This window comes from Siphateles boraxobius, unplaced genomic scaffold (genome assembly GCF_051911475.1).
Source record: "Siphateles boraxobius isolate OS27281-9 unplaced genomic scaffold, OSU_SipBor_1 104, whole genome shotgun sequence".
NCBI classification, from domain to species: Eukaryota; Metazoa; Chordata; class Actinopteri; order Cypriniformes; family Leuciscidae; genus Siphateles; species Siphateles boraxobius.
The window spans coordinates 3,166,914-3,190,900 of NW_027508705.1; the positions used below are offsets into that span (position 1 = coordinate 3,166,914).

Here is a 23,987-nt window from a genome sequence, read left to right on the forward strand (position 1 = left end):
CGGCACTTGTATACATGAACAGTAACGATGGCGTCGGTTTTACTGTATCAATTACCGGAAGTGCAGCAAAGTAGATTTGCTTTCACAGCACAGAAACGGCATCTTCTCTACATTTCGATAACATGACATGTTACAACATGTTACTTCTTAGCTACAGTGTTTGAGGCCGGGTCAAAGTACTAAGTAGATGTTGTTCACAGGCAGCCAATGAAGACCATTGAACAAATGTTTATGTTACAAATGTTACAAAACTATGTAGATGTTGTAGATGGAATTGCCGACAACTCGTTTTGGCAGTTCAGAATCGCTTTTTTCTTTTAGAAGACATTGTGTCTCCCGAGTGCCGTAGGTAATCACAGTGTGCTGATATAACGTACAGCAGTATCACACGGCTACGAGTGTGAAGAGCCAGCTACTGGCCGAGATGACGCTGTTGTCTGCGGGTACGTAAGTGCTGAACCGCAACTGACATCCTTGAGCTCGCATCTGGGAAAGCATCTAAACCGATTGTAAAATTGGTGCTATGATTATCAATGAGTCAAATATTCGAGGTAAAAACTCTTCAAACTACATTTCATGACACAAAAGTAGTATTTAAAAAAAAAAATACTGTGGATTTGCTCGACCGCCATGACAGTCGCCGCAAGTGGAGTGATACAAACGGTGAAACGTTCCAACGCTGATACTGTGAATATCTCACCGCTGGAAAAGGCGCTCAGCCAGTCAGATTCGATAACCAGAAAGAACTGTTGTATATATTATTTTATATTATATTATCGACTGCATAAAAGGTTATATTCAAAAAAGCATAATTGGGGCACATTAAAATGTATTTGATTGTGACATTTATTGACTGACAAGACTGATTTTCTTCTAAAGTCTCTTTACTGTAATGTGTCTTTCTGTTTTGTTTTGAGTTTTTATTCTTTTTATTCTCAGTTGAGTGTCTTTACATTCAATTAAAAATTTTAAATCAACAAATATATTAAAATTAAATGAATAACAATAAGATTTGATTGCACTACATTAATGAGGATTGGGATGGAAATGTGATTAATTGTTATTCAAAAAAACAAAACAAATAGATCCAACACATTTCCTTAAATCATAATGCAATTTAGGGAACACTTTAACAGTGACCTACTATGTACATTACATAGTAATAACAATAGATTGTGCATAATTACAGGAAACTGAACCTAAACTAACCCCACAAGTACTTCTTGTTAATTTATATTACTTAATAATACAGTGCTTACTTGTATAAGGACATTTTCAAATAAAGTTTAACCGTAATGTCTTGTATGTTTCTTTTTTTTGGGCGGATAAAATATGACTGAGACATGTTCTTGCCTGGTTTTGTGAGATTCAGCTCATGCTGTACCTTACATTGTGTTTCCTGCAGGAGCGAGAAATGTTTACCACCAGCTCTTTATGAGCAGCCTACTCATGGATCCAAAGTACAAGAAACTTTTTGCAATCCAGTTTGCGAGGGTAAGACTTCCATTCACAATGGCACAGTGCTTATGTTTATTGACAGGAAAATATCAGGGGCTGTATTACAGAAACATCCTAATTTATCTGGTTACTAACTGTAGTAGTTTAACTTAAGAAGCAGAACTTTTTCAAATCTCAAGATAGGAGGTTTCTGTAGTACAGCCCAGAACTTTATCTGTAGGCCATGAAGCCCCAAAAAGTGGTAAAAAGTTGGTTCATTTACCCACCAGCATTCTCACGTACATTCTCATGCTTACTGAGGAATGGAAAGAGTCAGGAAAATAAACATTACAATTTATAAAGCAAAAATAGCATAAATGTAACACATTGCCACAGGGTTTACGCTTTCTGGGACTCCATGACAACCTGTATGTTACAGGAATAGTTCACCCAAAAATGATTTTTGTCATCAATTGCTCACCCTTTTATTTAACACTAATGAAGATAACTTTGAAGAAAACATTACAACATTGTTGAAGTAATCCATATAAATTGAGCAATTTAATCCAAGTGTTTTTAAGAGACGCATGATGAACAGATCACATATAAACATTGATGAACACACTAAATGGAGGACATGAATACATGAGCCAAACTCCCTTGACACTCAAGAACAAACCTCATTAGTTTGAAATGAGGGTTAGTAAATGATGATGATAGCTTTTTCATTTTTGGGTGAACTGTCCCTTTAAGTATTGTTTTTAGAGTACATGATGTTGAAGGAACTTTCTGGCTCCAAATTACAAGTTCAAATTACTTAAATTGCCTTAATGCTGTAACACTGAAACTCTATATAGGCCAAGGCACATAAACATTAAAATGCACACAGTTTAAAAAACATTGCCAGAAAACTTTATACTTTATAACATAAGTCTAGCATGAAAACGATTTCCTTCTAACTATTCATATAAAATTATTTTCTGTGATAATCAATAAAAATGTTATAGATTCTGTTGATGGAGTTTAGACTTGGATTGCGCCATCCTGTGAGACAGAATTGTTTCCAAAGGCATGGCCAGAAAATGCCAAGTCTGTGATTCACACTAGAGCATCCAGTTCACTCAGTTTGATTCAGCTGATCTGTGAGGATAAGAGTTTGAGAATCCTGTTCAGTGAGGGGAATCGTCTCAGAGAGAGAGAGAGAGTCTTAGTAATAGAGAGCGATACTTTGACTTGGCGTATTACTCTAGCTGTCTTTGGTTCGCTGCTCGCTGCAGGCCCCCATCTGACCGCAGGAAACCTCTCTCAGCACTCAGGTGTAGGGCCCTATGAAATCCCTTTTGTTTGGTTTCAGTTTTAATGGTTAAATAAAATTTAAGTAATCAAAAAGCATGTCTAATTAATTGAAATCATGAAACTTATATAACTTAACATTTCCTTTTAAAATTGAACAAATGAAATGTTTAGGGCCATATGAAATCAGTTTTATTTTTGTTACCAAATTCCATTTAATTTTTCCCAAGTTCCATGTTTTCAGATTTTTTTTTTTTCCCCGGATTTTGTTTTAATGCTTTAATCAAACTGTAATAATCAAAAGGCATGTCTACTCAATTAAATTCGTAAAAATTGAACAATTTCATTACTTATAAATGAAAATTGGCCCTATGTAATTATTATTATAAATTATATATATAAAAATCTTTTTTTTTCTTTTTCTCCAGAAATTCTGTTTTAATTTTTCTGGGTTCATGATTCAATACAAATGTAGTATCAATTATCGTATGAAATCATAAAACATTAACAATTTAATTAATCGTAAGATGCAATCAAATTAAAATGTAACAATTTCTTGTATGTTGGTAAACATAGAGTTCCACAGCAAAGGTTTACTGTTAAAATTAAAACATTCAGAAAAAAATGTGTGATGTTCCTTAAAAGTAAAGTTTTGATAATGTTGTTATTTTAGGTACTTTAAAAGGTGCATTCTGCAGTACAATAGTAAAATATTTGTCATGCATTCTTCGTTAAGCCAAACTTTTATTTTGGCTGATATTCCTGGAGACTTTTAAGTGTCCTTATATAGTGAGACACCTTTTTGTGTCTTTTTGTGCTTTAATATTCACAAACACTACTAAACATATTGTGGTATCTCTTTTTTTAAGTGTACAGTCCCACTTTTGATTTAGTCATCCACAATTTGCCAGATTCTGTGACATTCCGTGTTCTACTGTAAATTCCATTTTTATGACTAGATTCTGCAATTCCGTGTGCGTTTTCCACATTACGTTAATCATAGGGCCCTTCCTCAGGTGTCACTGACAGAGATTAAAAACAACTCTAGAAAGTCTACTAATAAACCAATGTGCAAAGTTCAGCTTTAACTCCAGTCCCCCGGCTCCACACGTGCCGTTCTCAAAGCTTGACCTGTGCCGCGGTGTAACTTCAAGCCGTATGTGCCGCAGAGCTGAGAACTGAGTCGGGGGACAGAACTGCAGATGGCCCCTGACCTCTGACCCGGAAGGTGAATGTGCCCCCTTCCTTTAGAATTACCAGCGCCTCCAGACAGATTTTATGGAGGACGATCACGAGCGTGTAGTGTCAGTGACCTCTCTGTCAGTGCAGCTCTTCACCGCCCCCACTGTGGTGAGTACCATCAATCCCACACTCCTCTGCTCTCTCTTCTGCCTCTTTCTCCTCTCCTCCGCCTCCTCCGACACTACCTGCAGAACTATGAGCGCTTGCAGAGCGACTACGTGAAAGACGACCACGACAGGGAGTTCTCAGTCACTGACCTCTCTGTGCAAATGTTCACCGTGCCTTCTTTGGTGAGTACGTGTGAGGAGAGACTGCCTGCCATGAGGAAGAGGGCTTGTTTGGGGTCTCTTCTCTCATTTCACTTTTTCTTTTCACTCTTCTGTTCCCTTTCCATCTTCGTATTTCATTTTCACTTTCCTCTTTACTAGCGGTGCACCGAAATGATTATCAACACTCAAAAAAAGAGTTCTGTTTACATATATACATTTAAATTCCACATAAGGCAGTTTTTAGATCAGCATGTATGCGATTCTGCTCCAGTTTGTTGTTGAAAGATAAATATTTATGGCTGTAATAACATGAATGAAAATAAGAAGATAAGTTGAAAGATACAGTACAACTTAATGAAATGTATTATGTAAACCAGTTTATTTGGTGCTATAACTAGTAGTAAAGAGGAAGAGATGATCGGTCCACATGCTGCATTTGTTTTGTTTATTCATTTATTGTTTGCATTTTGTTTTAAAATGTGCTTTTTCATATCAAGCCACAAAGCTTATTGGATTTAATGAATGCTAGATGTGCTACAAATAATGTTTAGTAAAGTTTTGTTCACACATCAACTGAATGCAGCATAGACTAAAGATCTTGGTTCATCAAAATGAAGATCGATTAAAAATGAGAAATTGATTCATATAATTAATTATAGTTATGGATTATCATGTTAACCCAGCTCCAGCATCCACACAGCAAACATGTTTACAGCTGTGTGAACGAAATGGACACTAAATAATCATCACCATTTTGGTCAATTCTTTTTTTGTCCTCCTTTTTCTTCTTCAATTCCCCTTCTCATCTTCTTTCTCATTCTCCTTTCTCCTTCATTTACTTTGCCTTTGTCTTTCTGTTCTCTTCTGTCCCTTCTCCTCTCAATAAAATGGATTTTCATATAATATGAATTTCGTATATATATATATATATATATATATATATTACCAGCATTCCTCCCAAACCACCAGCGGATTTGTCAGATACAGCAATGAACGGTGCATTTGATATTTTCAGGCGCGGATGCTGATCACAGAAGAGAACCTGATGACCACCATCATCCGTACCTTCGTTGACCACCTCAGACACCGAGACCTGCAGGGCCGCTTTCAGTTTGAACGCTACACCGCACAACAGGCCTTCAAGTTCCGCCGAGTCCAGAGCCTTATCGGCGACCTCAAGTAAGATCACGTGCGTGTGTGTGTGGCAATTCCCTGCCGTTATATACATCAAACGGTCAAGAACAGACTATGAGAGATCCCTGGCACCATCAATCCCTAAATTTACATAAGTATAAATTATTTTTTTCTTTGAAAGTTTTCATACCAAATATGAATCCAGGTTTAATTGACTTAAAGAGAGTTCTGAATATAGATGCATTACTTGTTCTGTGAAAAATTCGGCTTTGAAAATAAGACTGGATCATTGCAGTACACTGCTTTGCACTCATTTGAACGATTTCGTACACAGTTATGCTATATCTGTGTCTAAAATGTCAATTTTTTGAGATGCAATGCATTTCTCTTGGACGCAGGTATGTCCTGATAAGCCGTCCAACAGAGTGGGGTGACCAACTCAGGGAGAAGTATCTGGAGGGATTTGATGCTTTCTTGGAGTTGCTAAAATGCATGCAGGTGACTAAAGCAATCTGTTCTTAGGGTTGTGTGTCTAGGGTAACTGAGATTGGGCATTAAACCAGGTGTGCGTGTGTGTGTGTGTCCTCTTTGCAGGGAATGGACCCAGTAGTACGTCAGGTGGGGCAACACATAGAGATGGAGCCAGAATGGGAGGCAGCGTTCACCTTACAGATGAAGCTCACACATATCATCTCTATGATGCAGGAATGGTGTGCTAGTGATGTAAGTGCATGTTATAGACACAGTCACATTCGTACCCATAATGCACCATGATTGAGCCTGTATATAAGTGTGTTGTTTGTCACGTGTACAGGAGAGAGTGCTGATCGAAGCCTATAAGAAGTGCCTGATCGCGCTGACTCACTGCCACAGTGGTTTCACAGATGGGGAACAGCCCATAACCCTCAGCATGTGCGGCCACTCCGTTGACACCATCCGCTACTGCGTCTCTCAGGAGAAAGTCAGCATACACCTGCCTGTGTCACGGCTTTTAGCAGGTGACTCTTAAAGAGCTTATGCGCCAGAGAAACTGGCGCACAGATATCGTTTGAATTTTGTCTTTGAACTTCTGTTTTTGCGGTAGCTCTGTGTATTTCTATGGCATCACGGTCGAAGAGTATTTAGCAGGTGAAGTGGATTCTCTTATTGTAGAGTTAACGAAAGTTATCATGAGCATGGTAATGGTTGAAGATGATGTCATAACAAATGTCAGTAGACCAGAAAGATTTTAAAACGAGCGGTTCATTCATAAATCCGTAAGATCTTTCATTCAAGCTGTGGGAATGCAAACCTGAAGACAAAACACAATGAGTGCAGTGCTGAAAAGGGGCGGGGCTACATAAGCTCTATTGTTTCCCGCAGAATCCATTGTGCAGGAAGGTATGGATGCTTGTTTCAGCCACAGAATAAAAAAATAATAAAGCTCACAATTCAGACTTTTTTTCTAGCAATTGCGAGTTTACTTTTAGCTATTTATACTTTTTTTCATAATTGCGAGTTATAAAGTCAGAATTGCGTGATACATATAATTGCAATTCTGACTTTGTAACTCAAAATTGCAAGTTTATATCTCACAATTTTGATTTAAAAAGTACTGCGAATATATCTCGCAATTCTGACTTTTTTTCTCAGAGTTGTGAAATAAACTCACCAGTTAAGTCCGAACTGCAAGATATATGCCGCGTTCCAGGCAACCTGTAACCCGTGTTTTTCCAACCTTATACCCGTGAAAGTTCACTGGAACGGCAGTCAAACCCGTGACTTCCCACCCGTGAACTCGTACTAGATCGATGTACTCCCAGTTACGAGCTCTAACGTCACATAGCCCGCGAAACCATACAAAACAACAATGGCAAACCCCCCCCCCCCCCCCCCCCCCCCACACGGCGAGAATACACTTTAGGACAATATAACGTTTCAGTCAAATAATAATAGTCTAATAATAATATAATAATACACACATGATTATGTATTACAATTGTATGTGTCTCTGAAACAATAAGTATATATTGCGCTCAGGTAGTTTGGCGTGAGTGGCCTGGAACGCTGCAAAGTTGTGAGTCGTGGTTTGAAGTCATGATTTACGTGCTCAAGAACCTGCCTGGAACGTAGCATTAGTCTCTCAATTCTGAGATTGTGAAAGAAGTCGCTATTACCTTTTTTATTTTTTTTATTCCGTTGCAGAAACAAGCTTCCATAGGAAGGTCTTATACAAGCTGCAGTTTAGGAAATAAATATCGAGCGAATCCCTTGATTATTGAATCCCATTATTGTTGTGTGTGTACGGGATATAGGATTCTCTCCCGAAATTGCTTGAAAAGTGGTTGATGATGATAAACATACAACATATCAACTGAACTTCAGTTTGCTCTGTCTTGCAATTAGGTTTACATGCTCTGCTGAGCAAAACTGAGGCTGCCTATCGATTCCCCGAGCAGCTGCCAATGGTGAGTTTGGGAGTTTTGATTTATGTCAGTTTTTGCTCTTCACAAACATTCTCAACGCTTTCTGAGGCCTCTCTTGTCTTCTACAGAGTGAACTGAGTCCACCCATGCTGATCGAGCACCCGCTCCGCTGCCTTGTACTCTGTGCTCAGGTGCATGCTGGGATGTGGAGGAGAAATGGCTTCTCTTTGGTCAATCAGGCAAGAAGCTTATTTGTTTCTTTATAATTCTCTTGACATTTTTTTTTTAACTGTGTGATTGTTAGTGTTAATGCATTTCCATATAAATATCACACTTTTTCTTGAATTGTCTTTGCAGATCTATTATTATCACAACGTGAAGTGTAGAGTGGAGATGTTTGATAAAGACCTCATCATGCTTCAGGTCAGTAGAGTCAAGATTATAGCAATATTGCTATAATTATAGCAATACATTATAAGTCCTGGGAATATTTCTTTCCAAAATAAAGAGATAAAATAAGTCTTTATTATATTTTTACATAATATAAAAGGTAAAAATTGTAATTGGATTATTTTATTAATGAAGATGTATGTGCTTGTAAATGTAATGTGCTGAAAATGTCACAATACAAATAAAGTTCCCATCTTTTCATGAATTAACATTAACAGTGGAAAGGTGATAAATTAATTTAAAGTGTGGGAATACTGTTATTTAAATTGTAGTGTTTGCACATCATGGTGCATTATTTTACTGCCTTCCTGCTGATTTAAATAATAATAAAATCATTGTCGTTTTTTTTTTTGTATGATTAGAGTAATGAGAATCTTTTGAGAAGGTGAATTCATTGTAATTTAGTGATCATGTTTCATGGTTTTGGATCTAGGCTGGAGCTTCAATGATGGATCCAAACCACTTCCTGATGATCGTGTTGAGCCGTTTTGAGCTTTATCATATCTTCAGCTCAGCCGACTGCAGAAAGAGATACGGCAGGGAGAACGCTAACAAGGTCCGCTTGCCTCAACCTCTTTTTCCCCTTTTACTTTTCTTTTCACTTGATTTCTCTCTACTTGCACTCACTTGTGTTGCCAATGATGTGTGTGTTACTCTCTGTGTCAGGATGTGGTTCAGCAGAATAACACACTAATTGAGGAGATGCTGCACCTGGTCATTATGATTGTGGGTGAGTGATCATTTGTTTTAGGTGTGTATTGAGCTTATTAGACACCATAGAAAGTAAAAAAAAAAAAAGAGTCATTCATGTTTTGTTCTGCAGGTGAGCGATACACTGCCGGTGTTGGTCAGGTGGAGAGCTCTGATGAGATAAGGAGAGAGATTGTTCATCAGTTATGCATTAGACCCATGGCCCACAGTGAGCTGGTCAAAGCCCTGCCTGAGAATGTAAGACAACACTCATGACTTCACTTGTATCCGGTATAATTGCAGTGCTGGCTATTGTCTTATAATTGCTTGCATTTTATTATCATTGTTTGTTTTTTAGCAATTGTTGGCTTTGAAATTTAACAAAAAAAGATGCAGTAATTGTGAAGGTATTAAAGGGATAGTACTCACCCTCATGCCATCCCAGGTGTACATGATTTTCTCTTTTCTTCAGATGAACACAAAATAATTAATCTCTGAATCCATATAGTGCAAATGAATGGCTGCCGCTCATTTGATGCTTGAAAAACCACACACGGTGATCATGACTGTAATCCATATGACCCCAGTGAATGAATCAATGTCTTATATTTTTATTTTATTCTATTTTACTTTACTTCAAATCATTGCTTCCAGTCTACTATCATAAGAGCATTCATGAGAGGAACATTGTGAAATATGACGTAAATGCATTGTGAAGGTCGTCCAAGAACTAATGCGGAAGCACAGAGGAGAGTCACTTCGCACACATGCTTCACAAAGGGCAAAAGTGATGATTTAAAGTTAAAAATATGAATTAGGGATGCTAACCGAGTTCGGTTTGACCGACGGTTGACCGTATCAACCTTTTACCGATCAAAGTTGTCGTTAGTCGGTTAAAAAAAAAGTGATCTCTAAATTAGGCTATTATAGACATTAGGCTTGGGCGGTATCCACATTTTGATACCGTCAAACCTCCTCCCTATTTTACCGGGGTATACGGTATTACCGTGACGAATTAAAAATTATGACATAAGGCTCAGACAGCGTCACCAAACTGTTGGCTTGTGCCTACACCGTTCAGAAACTGAATACCAGATCGGGCAAAAAAAAAAAAAAATCAAGGCCAACCTGTGCACGTTGTGTCTGATCCCGGCTGACGGCATTAAATGTAATATGAGCCGGAGCCCTATTTAGACTCGACTATTTTTAATACGTGGGCCGTTATAATATGGTGGCGCCAAATAATTTTTTAACCCAGGTGCTGAGGGGGTGGTAGATATAAATACTATTTATAAATGAGCAAAAATAGGACACTTAATAATATTTAATTATTTTTATTATGACAATTAAAGTATTCATTTTATTAATTAATTTAAATTAAATTAACAAGCAAGAAGTGCATTTGTAAATCCGGTGACACGCGTCCATTGATTTTTATTAATACAACTTTTCTGTCAGTGCTGCAAAGATTAAGTTGACGATCGCCATCTCCTAGTGAACGCGCATATATAGAGAGAAATGCAAATCACGGATTACATAATCAGAAGGTATAGGCTAGCCTTTTTCTTTTCGTTTTGAATTGTTTCGTTTAAAGAAATTGACGATTGATATCTCCGTAGTGAACGCGCCTATAGAGAGAAATCATGGATTAATCAGAGAGTATGCTGCCTATATTTCTTTTCCTTTTGAATTGTTTCGTTTAAAGAAATTGACGATTGATATCTCCGTAGTGAACGATAGAGAGAAATGCACATCATGTATTACATAATCAGAGAGTAGGCTAGCCTATTTCTTTTCGTTTTGAATAGTTTCGTTTAATGAATTTGATGATCGCCATTTCCGTATGAACGCACATAGAGAGAAATGCACATCGTGGATTAAATAATCAGCGAGTGGCCTATTTCTTTTCGTTTTGAACTGTTTCGTTTAATGAAATTTCAAGCTTTATTTAGATATAGGCCTATCTGTCATGTCTGTGAGACATACACTGAGTTTCGGTTAATTTATGATGAGATTTCAATGCAAGTGACCGAGGCGCGCACGATCATGTCATGATTATGTTGTCTGCTATATTTGATTCTTATTTATTAAATCCAGGCAATTGGTTGATAAAAAAAATGTTAAATTAAGATACAATTTATACAAAACGAAATTCACTTTAAAGAAAGGCCTTTTACAAAATGAAACTTAATTAAGTGGTCAATGACTGACTCCCGATGGATCCCATCTTACTCGTGCTGTTCAGTTTTCATTATCAACGTAAAAAAAACAAACATTATTATATTTTAAAAAATATAAACTAATGCACTTATTTAATGAACTCGGGGCAAAATGCATCCTCGCAGCAGTGAGTGGGTGGTTGTTTCGGAGATGTGACATTAGGTTAGAGGTGTTTCCATCTCTCGCGGTCACCTTTTTTATTGCAATATTTACAAATTGCCTTGTCAGTATTTACCGCCTCTCCCTTCTCTCTCTCTCTCTCTCTTTCTCCTCCACACTGTCACTTGATGACAACTACATAAGCATTTTTAGGCATTGAATAAATTATATTTATATATTATATATAAGTGCCGGTAATGACGGTATTGAAACTGATACCATTGCTATTTTAAGACCCCACAGTATACGATATTACCGTAATACCGCCCAACCCTAATAGACAGTGGACTAAACGCTACTACAGTTAGCCATCTCATTCCAGGATATTTTTGTGTGAAGTGAACAAATCCCTCACACTCAATTTTTCATAACTCACCTGTTTGTACTTAATAAAACAATAAAAACATTTGGCGCGAGGTCACAGCGTTTGGGTTCGCGTGCTCACAAGGTTTGCGAAAAGTAAAGGCTACAGGCTAAAACACTGGAGGTTAGAGCCAGGGCGGACGACAGGATGAAGCGTTCAAAGAAACGTAGTGTGTGGGACCATTTCACCAAAAAGAATGATACAGATGTAAGTTGCAACTTGTGTGATACAGGGCTTAAATACAGTACATCATCTATGATGTATCACCTGAAAACGCGACTTGGTCTGTCCGTTATTAGAAGGCACACATTGAGTTAGACCTGCCTTGGCCGGTGCGTCTTTCACGCATTCTGAAGGTGCCTGTTTTATCCATTGGTTTTAACGTGTTGCAGTCTATTAGGCAACATTCCGCATAAGATAGGCTTAGATTTGGAAATACATTACATCTACATTTCAGTGGTAACAGATAAGGTGATGATGATCATCATCTATCTTTATTATTGTTAGCACTACCTCAAACTAAAGCGGCGTCTCTTCGGAGCTGTCATTTTCTTAAATGAGCCACGGCAATGTTTCAAATGAGCTTCTAACGCTAGACTAGCGCCTTTATTTTCAACGCATTCACCTTGTACCCAAACCATTTCGAAACTAAGGAGCCATTTGTCCTCCGATTACATACAAGCTCCTCGCGCCGCGTTTGCGGGACTCATGTTTCGCGCTGTAGGGGATTTAAAAAAGTGACGTGAGTGGAAGGGCGGCGTCGTGTGTGTGTGTGTGTTTGTGTGTGTGTGTGTCTGTGTGTGTCTGTGTGTCTGTGTCTGTGTGTGTGTGTGTGTGTGTGTGTGTGTGTGTGTGTGTGTGTGTGTGTGTGTGTGTGTGTGTGTGTGTGTGTGTGTGTGTGTGTGTGTGTGTGTGTGTGTGTGTGTGTGAGTGTGAGTGAGCGGGAGGCAGAGCGGCAGAGAGTTGCGAAATTGCAGGCGCAGCTCGAAATGGCTGTTATTTCATATAGCGTGGCATATTTTAAACTAATCGGTTAACCGGTTTCAACCGGCTAATGAGGCTCGGTGGTCGGGTCAAGAAAATAGTTTTCGCCATCCCTAATATGAATATTATATTCTTCCACCTATTGTTTGGCTTCAGAAGGCATTGATTCATCCACTGGAGTTGTGTTCATTATCGTCACCATCGCTGAGTGTGGTTTGAGTGGCAGCCATTCACTTTCAGCCACTCATAGACATTGAATATTTTCCTAAGAATCTAACTTTGTGTTCATCTGAAGAATGAAAGTCATGTTACAATGGGGATGGCATGAGGGTGAGAAATAAGATAATTTAAATTTTTGGCTGAATTCTTCCGAGGGTTCCCATGCATCCTTTTTTTTTTTTAGCCAAGAGTATGGGCCAAAACTATTAACATTAGTAGCAGAAAGTGCTTTGTTCAGGGATGCTGAGTTTTGACATGTGAGAGAAGTGTTTTGAATGATGATGTTTAGGCTTTGTTTACACCTTGTATTAAGATGCGTTTTGGCTACCGTATTTTTGCTATGGTATTGACATTGGTAACGAGAGAACCATTTATTGTAATGTATAATTAAAAGCTCATATTAAAAACTGATTTTATAGTTAAGTCATGACCATAAACTGTAAATTTTTTAATGGAGACGTATGGAAAGAGCAATATATTATTTTAGGGTGTGAGTCTTTTATTCCCACTGTAGTAAAATTTAAAATGTCCTGGAAAATTATAGCTTAAAAAAGAGTGGGAACCCTGTATCCCTTTAACCTCAATATTCCAAGAACTGTGTAAAGCCGTTTAATTCTGATAGAAATTGCTTTAAAGCGCCATCCGTTCTTTCTACCTAAAATCACTGTATCATTAAATCCACCAGGAACCATCATTAAATCCTGTACAATTCCTGTCCCTAATCATGGTCTTTGAGCAGAGAATAGCTGTATAATAGATCTATTTGCTCACTTAGCAACTTACAAATGCACAAAGCATGATAGTCAAGGAAAAAGTGCTATATTTTTTAAATCTTTTTTTAATGTGACTGCCACCTAGTGGTACTTTGTGCTAATGAATTCCCCTCACGCTTCTGTCATCTGCACACAGGAGAATAAGGAAACTGGCATGGAGAGGGTCATCGATAGTGTGGCTTTGTTTAAGTGAGTGTCCTGAATAAAAGATGTTCATCCGAAGCATTAGATTGATCTGTGTCTAATCCTAAATGAAATGTGTTGTGCAGGAAGCCTGGTGTGACGGGAAGAGGACTTTATAAACTCAGGCCAGAGTGTGCTAAGATGTTCAACCTGTATTTCCACCATTACTCCAGAGCTGACCAGTCTAAGGTGCGCTGCATGTATGTTTGAAATTGAAACTCACAAAGAACAATTGTTGAAAACCCATGTTAATTTTTTTTTCTGCCTTTCAGGCTGAAGAGGCTCAGAGAAAGATAAAGAGGCAAAATGGGGAAGATTCAGGTACTATGATATTATATACTATTAACACTTTATATTAGGGCTGCAACAACGAATCGATTAAATTGATTAAAATCGATTATTAAAATAGTTGGCAACGAATTTCATTATCGATTCGTTGTGTCGCGCCACTATCAATAAGTCGCGGAGATGTTTGAGTATAAAAAAATGTGTTCAGCGCGGAGCAGAGCTATGAGGCGCCGGACTGGTCGCTGCGCGCGAGAGAGACCGAGTGTGTCAGAGGGCGAGCAACAGTGTGCAAAAGATACCGAGTGTGTCTGCGCGCGAGACAGACCGAGTGTGTCAGCGCGCGAGCAACAGTGTGCAAAAGATACCGAGTGTGTCAGCGCGCGAGCAACAGTGTGCAAAAGATACCGAGTGTGTCTGCGCGCGAGACAGACCGAGTGTGTCAGCGCGCGAGCAACAGTGTGCAAAAGATACCGAGTGTGTTTGCGCGCGAGAGAGACCGAGTGTGTTTGCGCGCGAGAGAGACCGAGTGTGTTTGCGCGCGAGAGAGACCGAGTGTGTTTGCGCGCGAGAGAGACCGAGTGTGTTTGCGCGCGAGAGAGACCGAGTGTGTCAGCGCGCGAGCAACAGTGTGCAAAAGATACTGAGTGTTTCTGCGCGCGAGAGAGACCGAGTGTGTCAGCGCGCGAGCAACAGTGTGCAAAAGATACCGAGTGTGTCTGCGTGCGAGAGAGACCGAGTGTGTTTGCGCGCGAGCAACAGTGTGCAAAAGATACCAAGTGTGTCTGCGTGCGAGAGAGACCGAGTGTGTTTGCGCGCGAGATAGACCGAGTGTGTCAGCGCGCGAGCAACAGTGTGCAAAAGATACCGAGTGTGTCTGCGCGCGAGCAACAGTGTGCAAAAGATACCAAGTGTGTCTGCGTGCGAGAGAGACCGAGTGTGTTTGCGCGCGAGATAGACCGAGTGTGTCAGCGCGCGAGCAACAGTGTGCAAAAGATACCGAGTGTGTCTGCGCGCGAGACAGACCGAGTGTGTCAGCGCGCGAGCAACAGTGTGCAAAAGATACCAAGTGTGTCTGCGTGCGAGAGAGACAGAGTGTGTTTGCGCGCGAGATAGACCGAGTGTGTCAGCGCGCGAGCAACAGTGTGCAAAAGATACCGAGTGTGTCTGCGCGCGAGAGAGACAGAGTGTGTTTGCGCGCGAGAGAGACCGAGTGTGTCCGAGCATTAGTAAATTGGTACATAGGAATGTAATTATTAAGAGGCATGGAAGTTCGATTAATGGACAACAATAAATAAAACCAATTAAATTTTTAACACTGAATTAGCAGACTGTGATTTCAATCAGATAGACAGAAGATCAAAACACTTTCTTGTCTGTCCCAAGTACTACTACAAGAGGAATATTTTTTCCACAATTTGCAGCACTGAATTTTTCATTCTAAATGACTCCGAGAAACTTCACTATGTGCTCCGAATGGATGAGCTGCAAAATAGGCCTTACACACCATATGAGGTGGTCAATCCATTGTATTTATATTTTATATACATTGTATTTATAATTAATATTAGGATAGACTAGAGATATTATCTTCTGTTGTAATTATTATTTTTGGTATTATTATTACCTATTATCCGACTGCACGAGACTTGTCTTTTGTGTGCATGTGCTTGTCAAATAATGTCAAACATTTTGTTAAAGATTACAACATATTTGACAAAAAACAAAACAACACACAAGTTTGTGAGTGTGTGCGTCTGTGAGTGTGAGAGTTTGAGTGTGTGCGTCTGTGAGTGTGTGCGTCTGTGAGTGTGTGCGTCTGTGAGTGTGAGAGTTTGAGTGTGTGCGTCTGTGAGTGTGTGCGTCTGTGAGTGTGTGCGTCTGTGAGTGTGTGCGTCTGTGAGTGTGAGAGTTTGAGTGTGTGCGTCTGTGAGTGTGTGTGTGTCTGTGAGTGTGTGCGTCTGTGAGTGTGTGCGTCTGTGAGTGTGAGAGTTTGAGTGTGTGCGTCTGTGAGTGTGTGCGTCTGTGTGCGTCTGTGAGTGTGTGCGTCTGTGAGTGTGAGAGTTTGTGAGTGTGTGCGTTTGTGAGTGTGTGCGTCTGTGAGTGTGTGAGTTTGTGATTGTGTGCATCTGTGAGTGTGAGAGTTTGAGTGTGTGCGTCTGTGAGTGTGAGAGTTTGTGATTGTGTGCATCTGTGAGTGTGAGCGTTTGAGTGTGTGCGTCTGTGAGTGTGAGAGTTTGTGAGTGTGTGCGTCTGTGAGTGTGAGAGTTTGTGAGTGTGTGCATCTGTGAGTGTGAGAGTCTGTGAGTGTGTGTGTCTGTGAGTGTGAGAGTTTGAGTGTGTGTGTCTGTGAGTGTGAGTTTGTGAGTGTGTGCGTCTGTGAGTGTGAGAGTTTGTGAGTGTGTGTGTCTGTGAGTGTGAGAGCCTGTGAGTGTGTGCGTCTGTGAGTGTGAGTGTGAGAGTTTGTGAATGTGTGCATCTGTGAGTGTGAGAGTTTGTGAGTGTGTGCGTCTGTGAGTATGAGAGTTTGTGAATGTGTGCGTCTGTGAGTGTGAGAGTTTGTGAGTGTGTGCGTCTGTGAGTGTGAGTTTGTGAATGTGTGTGTCTGTGAGTGTGAGAGTTTGTGAGTGTGTGCGTCTGTGAGTGTGAGAGTTTGAGTGTGTGCATCTGTGAGTGTGAGAGTCTGTGAGTGTGTGCGTCTGTGAGTGTAAGAGTTTGAGTGTGTGTGTGTCTGTGAGTGTGAGTTTGTGAGTGTGTGCGTCTGTGAGTGTGAGAGTTTGTGAGTGTGTGTGTCTGTGAGTGTGAGAGCCTGTGAGTGTGTGCGTCTGTGAGAGTTTGAGTGTGTGCGTCTGTGAGTGTGAGAGTTTGTGCGTCCGTGAGTGTGAGAGTTTGAGTGTGTGTGTCTGTGAGTGTGAGTTTGTGAGTGTGTGCGTCTGTGAGTGTGAGAGTTTGTGAGTGTGTGTGTGTCTGTGAGTGTGAGAGCCTGTGAGTGTGTGCGTCTGTGAGTGTGAGAGTTTGTGAGTGTGTGTGTGTCTGTGAGTGTGAGAGTTTGTGAGTGTGTGTGTGTCTGTGAGTGTGAGAGCCTGTGAGTGTGTGCGTCTGTGAGTGTGAGAGTTTGTGAGTGTGTGTGTGTCTGTGAGTGTGAGAGTTTGTGAGTGTGTGCGTCTGTGAGTGTGAGAGTTTGTGAGTGTGTGTGTCTGAGTGTGAGAGTCTGTGAGTTTGTGCGTCTGTGAGTGTGAGAGTTTGTGAGTGTGTGCGTCTGTGAGTGTGAGAGTTTGTGAGTGTGTGCGTGAGTGTGTGCGTCTGTGAGTGTGAGAGTTTGTGAGTGTGTGCTTCTGTGAGTGTGAGAGTTTGTGAGTGTGTGCTTCTGTGAGTGTGAGAGTTTGTGAGTGTGTGTGTCTGAGTGTGAGAGTCTGTGAGTTTGTGCGTCTGTGAGTGTGAGAGTTTGTGAGTGTGTGCGTCTGTGAGTGTGAGAGTTTGTGAGTGTGTGCGTGAGTGTGTGCGTCTGTGAGTGTGAGAGTTTGTGAGTGTGTGCGTCTGTGAGTGTGAGAGTTTGTGAATGTGTGCGTCTGTGAATGTGAGATTTTTTTGAGTGTGTGCGTCTGTGAGTGTGTGAGTTTGTGAGTGTGTGCGTCTGTTAGTGTGAGACTTTGTGAGTGTGTGCGTCTGTGAGTGAAGTGTAGAGAACAAGTTCTGACGTTCAAACAAATCATTTTAAAATCAAATTATTTATTGTTCTAACAGCTCAGGTCCCTTTTAACAAAAAATATACATCTTTTTGTTCACTATTTTAAAAAAGCCTATATATTTGGCAGATGTAAAGCATACATGTGTCTGTTTTTTGTGTAAGTCCATTTTTTTATTATTACTTTAACAGCTCAGGGATGTTCAAGGAGTGACCTGTTTCTGCACTTTCTGAAGATCTTTTGCACTGTGAATTTGAACTGTCAGTTCTGTTTTTGAATAAAGGGTTGGAAATGAATGCTTTTTTTCCTTCTGTTTTTTTTTTTATCCGATTAATAGAAAAAATAATCGTCAGATTAATCGATTATTAAAATAATCGTTAGTTGCAGCCCTACTTTATATAAGAGCGAGCCATTTAAACAGCACTCCTGCAAACACTGGCGGGTCATGAGCTGCTCACGCGTAAATGAACGCAGTGCCACGCTTCACTCTGAAACATGCATCACATACATTTATTTACTTAAAATGGCAGCCTTTGATTTGTTAGTCGCACTAAGCCATGTCACAATTTCGGGTTTATATCAATTAATCGTGCAGCCCTGGCAATATGTGATGTCAGTTCCCAAAACTGATTTGCATGTTTGTTTCTTGTAGTTCTGCCTCCGCCAGTTTTGCCTCGGTTCTGTCCGCTGTTTGCTAGTCTGGTAAACATGCTGCAGTGTGACGAGTTGCTAGGGATTCTGGGAGCTGTGCTGCAGTGGGCAATGGAGCCCAGCGGGGGACACTGGTCTGAGTCCATGCTTCAGAGGGTACGTCTGCGCAAACTGGAGCACTCTCATATTACCAACTAGAGTTTTCAAAAAGTACCAAGTCAGTGCTGAAATTTTCAAACTTTGAGTGGAATCGTAACCACCTCTGATTGGCCATTGTGTACACACGCTCATCAACTATATCTGTGATTGGCTACAATCATCAGCGCTTCAAAAACATTGTAAATGTACATCAATGACGCTCTTCACCGAGCGCTTGCACAGATACACCGGAGCGTTTGAAAGCAGGTCCGCTGATAGACGTCTGCTTGTGCTTTCAAACGCTCCCGCTCCTGTTTTTTAAAACGCTTTCAAACACTTCCGTGTGCTCTCAGACGCTCCCGTGCGTTGATCATTGTAGCCAATCACAGACATTTCCGATGAGTGTGTGAACGCAATGGCCAATCAGAGGTGTTTGCGATCCCGCTTAACAGCGCTCAAAGCGTCACAGTTTTAAAATTTCAGAAAGTCTTTTTGACAACTCTATTATGAAAATCATAATTTTTGGTTTTTAAAGAATTTAAATCACAGTATTATGTGTTTTCTTAATACTTAAATAATACATAATTTTTTTCTTGATATAATTTTACTTGTACCATGATGTTCAACGTTGTTCTTATCACCCATCCAAATCAGAGCTCTACATGAATGTGTCCCGCAGGTGCTGCATCTCATAGGCATGGGCCTGGTGGAGGAACAGCAGCATCTCATCAGCAGCGCAGAAGATAACGATACCAACTTCAACTTCACCCTCAAAATCTCCAGTATGTCTTTCTTCTGTATCCTTCCTCCACACACACACACACACACACACACACACACACACACACACACACACACACACACACACACACACACACACACACACGCACCTCTGAACCTCAACACAGATGAGCTGAACAAATCTCTTCTTTGTAGGACCAGGTGAGGCTCCTACGAACACTCCCAGTATCTTGGCTTTATTAGAAACCCTGCAGAACGCTCCTCATCTGGAGGTGCACAAGGACATGATCCGCTGGATCCTCAAGGTAAAGCTGATTCAAATCTCATTACAAAACCACCTGTCATTAGAATGAATGTTTAAACAACTCCGCATTCCATTAGGGGCCAGCAAAAGATGGCATGTTTGCAATATTGCCAAAGGAATAGAGTGGTGCAGGGATTTTCGAGAAATTATATAATATTTTCAATATATATATTTCATTATATTCAATTTCTATAAAATATTTTCATATTTATTGTGTATCTGCAGACTGTGGCCACCATCAAGACCACACGGGAGTGCACGGCCAGTGCGCCGCCTAGTGACAGCTCAGGGCACAGTCAGGAGGAGGTGAGCATAGGAAGCGCAACACACTTGCGTCATGACTAGGGGTGCAACGGATCAAAAAACTCACGGTTCGGATCGTTTCCCGGATCAGAGTCACGGATCGGATCATTTTTCGGATCAGCAAAAAAAAAAAAAAAAAAATTGCCTCATGTCTGCACCTATAAACACACTGATAGCTAGGCCTTTCTCGATAACAAATTTTGCTGGACGATAAATTGTCCAAGAAATTATTGCGATAAACGATAATATTGATAATAAACGATAATATTGTCGTTCTGAGACCATTTTCATCTAAAATAATGATAATGGCATAATAATGCAGGTATACCTTTTCAAAGATCAATAAACTTATTTCTATAGACTATTTAACACTGAAAACATTTTAAATATCCGCAATAAATGAACAAAACCAAAAACAATAAAAGCAATGGACTCTCATTCTCTGTTAACAAAAAATGCACTTACCAATGTGTGACTTATGTTCACACTGAGAATCATATGCATCATGTACTGTGTGAGCATGCGTCTCATATGAGTATGTGCGCTAGTGTGTGTGCTCGAGTCTCATGAGTATGTTCGCGGAGAATTTGTGTGTGTGCTCGCGTCTCATTGAGTTTGTGCGCGAGTTTGTGTGTGTGTGCTCGTCTCATATGAGTATGTGCGTGGAGAGTTTGTGTGTGCGCGAGTTTGTGTGTATGCGCGTCTCTCATGATTATGTGCGTGGAGAGTTTGCGTGTGCGCGCATCTCGTGTGTGTAAAGTTTGCGTGTACGTGAGTGAGCGACTTTAGCTGTGTCTGTGCATTTCATTTGTATTTGTTTGAGCTTTCAGCAGTATACATGCATGTTTGACTACTTAGTATAGGTGTATGCAAGTGTTTCATATATATGTGCGTGAATGAAGTTTGATTTAAGCCGTAGATGGCACCTCATATGAGGGAGAGAGAGTGCGCGCGAGAGAGAGAGGGTCGAGCGAGGGGTAGTGCTGCGCGAACGCCGTTTGTGATGGCTTTAGCCCGCTCTGATTGTGCAACAAGGGGTTGCTTAAATGCCGCGGTGATAAGCGGTTGTTGAGCAGCCTTCGTTTTCACTCCTGTGAGTGAAACATCGGGGCGATGTCGCTTCAAATGCGTGGCCATGCTGCCACAGTGCCTACACACCGTCACGGGTTTTATCCACTAACCTCTTTCCTTCATCATTATATTTGACAGGGAAGCCAACATGCTCCCATACAGGGGATTTAAATGACGCGGGGCGTTCAAGCTCCTCCGTTCGCCATGATCACGCTGTGTGTGGATTGAATATGCGCACAACTTTTTTTTTTTTCATAAATCAATCCGCGGATCACGCATGTGCCGAACCGAAGATATTGATCCGAACGGATCACGGATCAATGATGATCCGTTGCACCACTAGTCATGACCCGGTAAGGTTGCAGGTATTGTCTCACTGGATTTGTGTGTATGTGTAGACGGTGCGGGACAAGGATAAGGCGGAGCGGAAGAGGAAAGCAGAGATGGCACGGCTCCGGAGGGAGAAGATCATGGCTCAGATGTCAGAGATGCAAAGACACTTCATCAACGAGAACAAAGAGTTGTTCCAGCAGAGCCTGGATGAGCTCGACCCCTCCACCTCCTCCTCACTGGAGCACAGGTACACAAGCACATCATCACGCTGCAGAATCTCATGGATCAAACATTAGTTTCCAGATGCCGTCCTCTAATTTCTCTCTCTTGTGTGAAACGCGCTTTTCAAATAATCTTGACGTGCATTACCATGTCTAATAACAAGCACAAACTGTGTTAAAAAGAATTTGACGTGCAAGTAATAAGATAGGCGTTTTTTTACTTTACCACAGTAAAGAATGCGAATATAATATACCTAATTAGGCCCTGTCCACACAGAGACATGATTAGGTGTATACGTATACATTTTGTATCGTATTGGGTTTTCGTCGAGACGGATCTGGTGTTTTGGGACACTGAAAACGCTATTTTTTTTTTAAACCGGGTCCCAGAGTGGATAAATATGAAACCGACACCCTTGCGTTTTCATGTGTACGGCCAATCCATACATTTTGTGAAACAATGATGTCATCACACCTCGTGTCAGCATTAATCACACACCGTACGTCACACGTAACAGCAACAACAATGGCGGACTGTATGCTTGTGATCGCGCTGCAGAAGCTACTGAGTCTATTAGCTTTACTAAAGCAAAATCTTCTGCTCCTATGCTACTACGGTGAGCAATCTTCCTCTTCACCTCGCTGTCGTGTTGGGTTCGTATAGAGCGCGTAAGGTTACGCGCACGCTTCAAATCTTCTTCTTCTTGTTTAGTGTATCTCTGAGGCAGAATTACAGCGCCACATACTGGTCTGGCATGTATACCACATCGTTTTCAGTCGGGTTCAGTGGTTTCGTGTGTACGCATATATTTCTTCAGACGACGCCATGTTTACGAAACAAAATGTAGTACGAGGGGAAAAAAAGATTGGATAGGGAAAGCTCTGGCTTCGTGTGGATGTGGCCTAAAAGCAAATATTAAACGCTTCCAATTATCTTCTCCTTGTTTAGTGTATCTCTGAGGCAGAATTACAGCGCCACATACTGGTCTAAAAGCAAACCAAAGGAAGAAACGTTTATAATCCAAACACATCATCATACTGCATAATCTCATGGATAAAATATTAGTTTCCAGATGCCGTCCTGTAATTTCTCTCTCTTTGCTCCATAGCCCCAGCTCGTGTGATAGCGTGCTGGTGTGTGTGGGCCCACGGCGGTGGCGTGCGGGTGGCAGTGAGAGGAGGCAGGTGGTGACGTGTATCTTGTGTCAGGAAGAGCAAGAAATCAGGGCTGACGGCAAAGCAATGGTGCTCGCTGCTTTTGTCCAGCGCTCCACCGTCATGTCCAAAAACCGCAAGAGACCTCCACACAACCCAGGCATGTCTTGTGTTTTTGGTTCATAATCATTGTACTATGTACTACATGTTCGGGTTGATGAATGCCATTGTTTTTTGTGCTATAGATAAGTATGACCCTCTGTTCATGCACCCTGACCTGTCGTTCGGGACACACACCGGCAGCTGCGGACACATCATGCACTCTCACTGCTGGCAGCGGTAAGAATCATCATGAACAATAAGTATGCATGCTTCCATATGCCAAAAAATGTGCTCTTCCTATCATAGGGACAAAAGAATGTAACCGTAAACGCCCTCTTTTTCAGCAGCCTCATTTCCAGGAGTATTTTTTCTAGTCATTATTACATTGTTTCCACCCTTTTTTATGATTTTTTAGATCATCTAGCACTGTTTGTTTTACTCTTTTCACTTTATTTGGTTAAGTTGGTTCTTTTGAAGAGTACCCCTAAGTGTGAATACCCAAATTTTTTAGTTTTTTCTCAAAATTGTTCAGCTCTACAGTCTTTTTTTTTCCTCCTGATTTTTACAAATATTTTTATTTTCTATTCATATGCACTCCCCAAACAAAATAACCACAATGTCAGTTTAAGTGTGTGTTTTTGTCACTATCATCATTTATGATTGGATCATTCCTTTGCATTGTAACGGTGTAATGTCTCCCCCTGCAGGTATTTTGAAGCGGTGCAGGCTAAAGAGCAGCGCAGGCAGCAGAGGCTACGTGTGCACACGAGTTACGATGTGGAGAACGGAGAGTTCTTGTGTCCACTCTGCGAATGTCTGAGTAACACAGTCATTCCACTGCTGCCTCTTACTAAGACCAGCTGCAGGTACTGCAACAAACACACTGATCAATCTTTGATTCGGTATAATACTTATGAATACTGTAATTTACAAAGCTCTCAGAGTGCACGTAATTGATAAACTAGTATGACCTCTCAGATTAACGCCACATACAGGGGAATGAGTAAATGAAAGGAGCAGATTGGCTGATTATGGACCATGTTTGTGTAATACTCTCATCTGTAGAAAATGTGGCAATCCCTTTGATCCTTTTGTATGATAAAGAGACTAAAAGCCTCTCTCATATGAGCTCAGCACTGATTTTAATTCACACCGCCACATGCTAAGCACCCAGT

At 40.7% G+C, this 23,987-nt stretch overlaps 1 protein-coding gene across 3 annotated transcripts in view; it reads left to right on the forward strand.

The window, feature by feature from the left end:
* Positions 1 to 23,987, forward strand: part of ubr2 (ubiquitin protein ligase E3 component n-recognin 2) — a 53,667-nt gene that overhangs the window by 14,773 nt on the left and 14,907 nt on the right. Inside the window, exons 10-32 of one of the 3 annotated variants that reach the window (XM_077247056.1) lie at positions 1,406 to 1,494; positions 4,164 to 4,262; positions 5,257 to 5,420; positions 5,774 to 5,873; positions 5,970 to 6,098; positions 6,190 to 6,373; positions 7,761 to 7,822; positions 7,909 to 8,019; positions 8,138 to 8,203; positions 8,664 to 8,786; positions 8,897 to 8,960; positions 9,054 to 9,178; positions 13,776 to 13,828; positions 13,909 to 14,011; positions 14,095 to 14,143; positions 18,446 to 18,600; positions 19,262 to 19,364; positions 19,519 to 19,628; positions 19,853 to 19,933; positions 21,400 to 21,581; positions 22,665 to 22,870; positions 22,956 to 23,049; positions 23,520 to 23,678. In XM_077247056.1, the coding sequence (XP_077103171.1) occupies positions 1,406 to 1,494; positions 4,164 to 4,262; positions 5,257 to 5,420; positions 5,774 to 5,873; positions 5,970 to 6,098; positions 6,190 to 6,373; positions 7,761 to 7,822; positions 7,909 to 8,019; positions 8,138 to 8,203; positions 8,664 to 8,786; positions 8,897 to 8,960; positions 9,054 to 9,178; positions 13,776 to 13,828; positions 13,909 to 14,011; positions 14,095 to 14,143; positions 18,446 to 18,600; positions 19,262 to 19,364; positions 19,519 to 19,628; positions 19,853 to 19,933; positions 21,400 to 21,581; positions 22,665 to 22,870; positions 22,956 to 23,049; positions 23,520 to 23,678 (2,611 nt within the window). Of the gene's footprint in view, positions 1 to 1,405; positions 1,495 to 3,981; positions 4,081 to 4,163; positions 4,263 to 5,256; positions 5,421 to 5,773; positions 5,874 to 5,969; positions 6,099 to 6,189; positions 6,374 to 7,760; positions 7,823 to 7,908; positions 8,020 to 8,137; positions 8,204 to 8,663; positions 8,787 to 8,896; positions 8,961 to 9,053; positions 9,179 to 13,775; positions 13,829 to 13,908; positions 14,012 to 14,094; positions 14,144 to 18,445; positions 18,601 to 19,261; positions 19,365 to 19,518; positions 19,629 to 19,852; positions 19,934 to 21,399; positions 21,582 to 22,664; positions 22,871 to 22,955; positions 23,050 to 23,519; positions 23,679 to 23,987 lie in introns of all 3 variants that reach the window. The other 2 variants (XM_077247057.1, XM_077247058.1) reach the window with 2 other exon arrangements.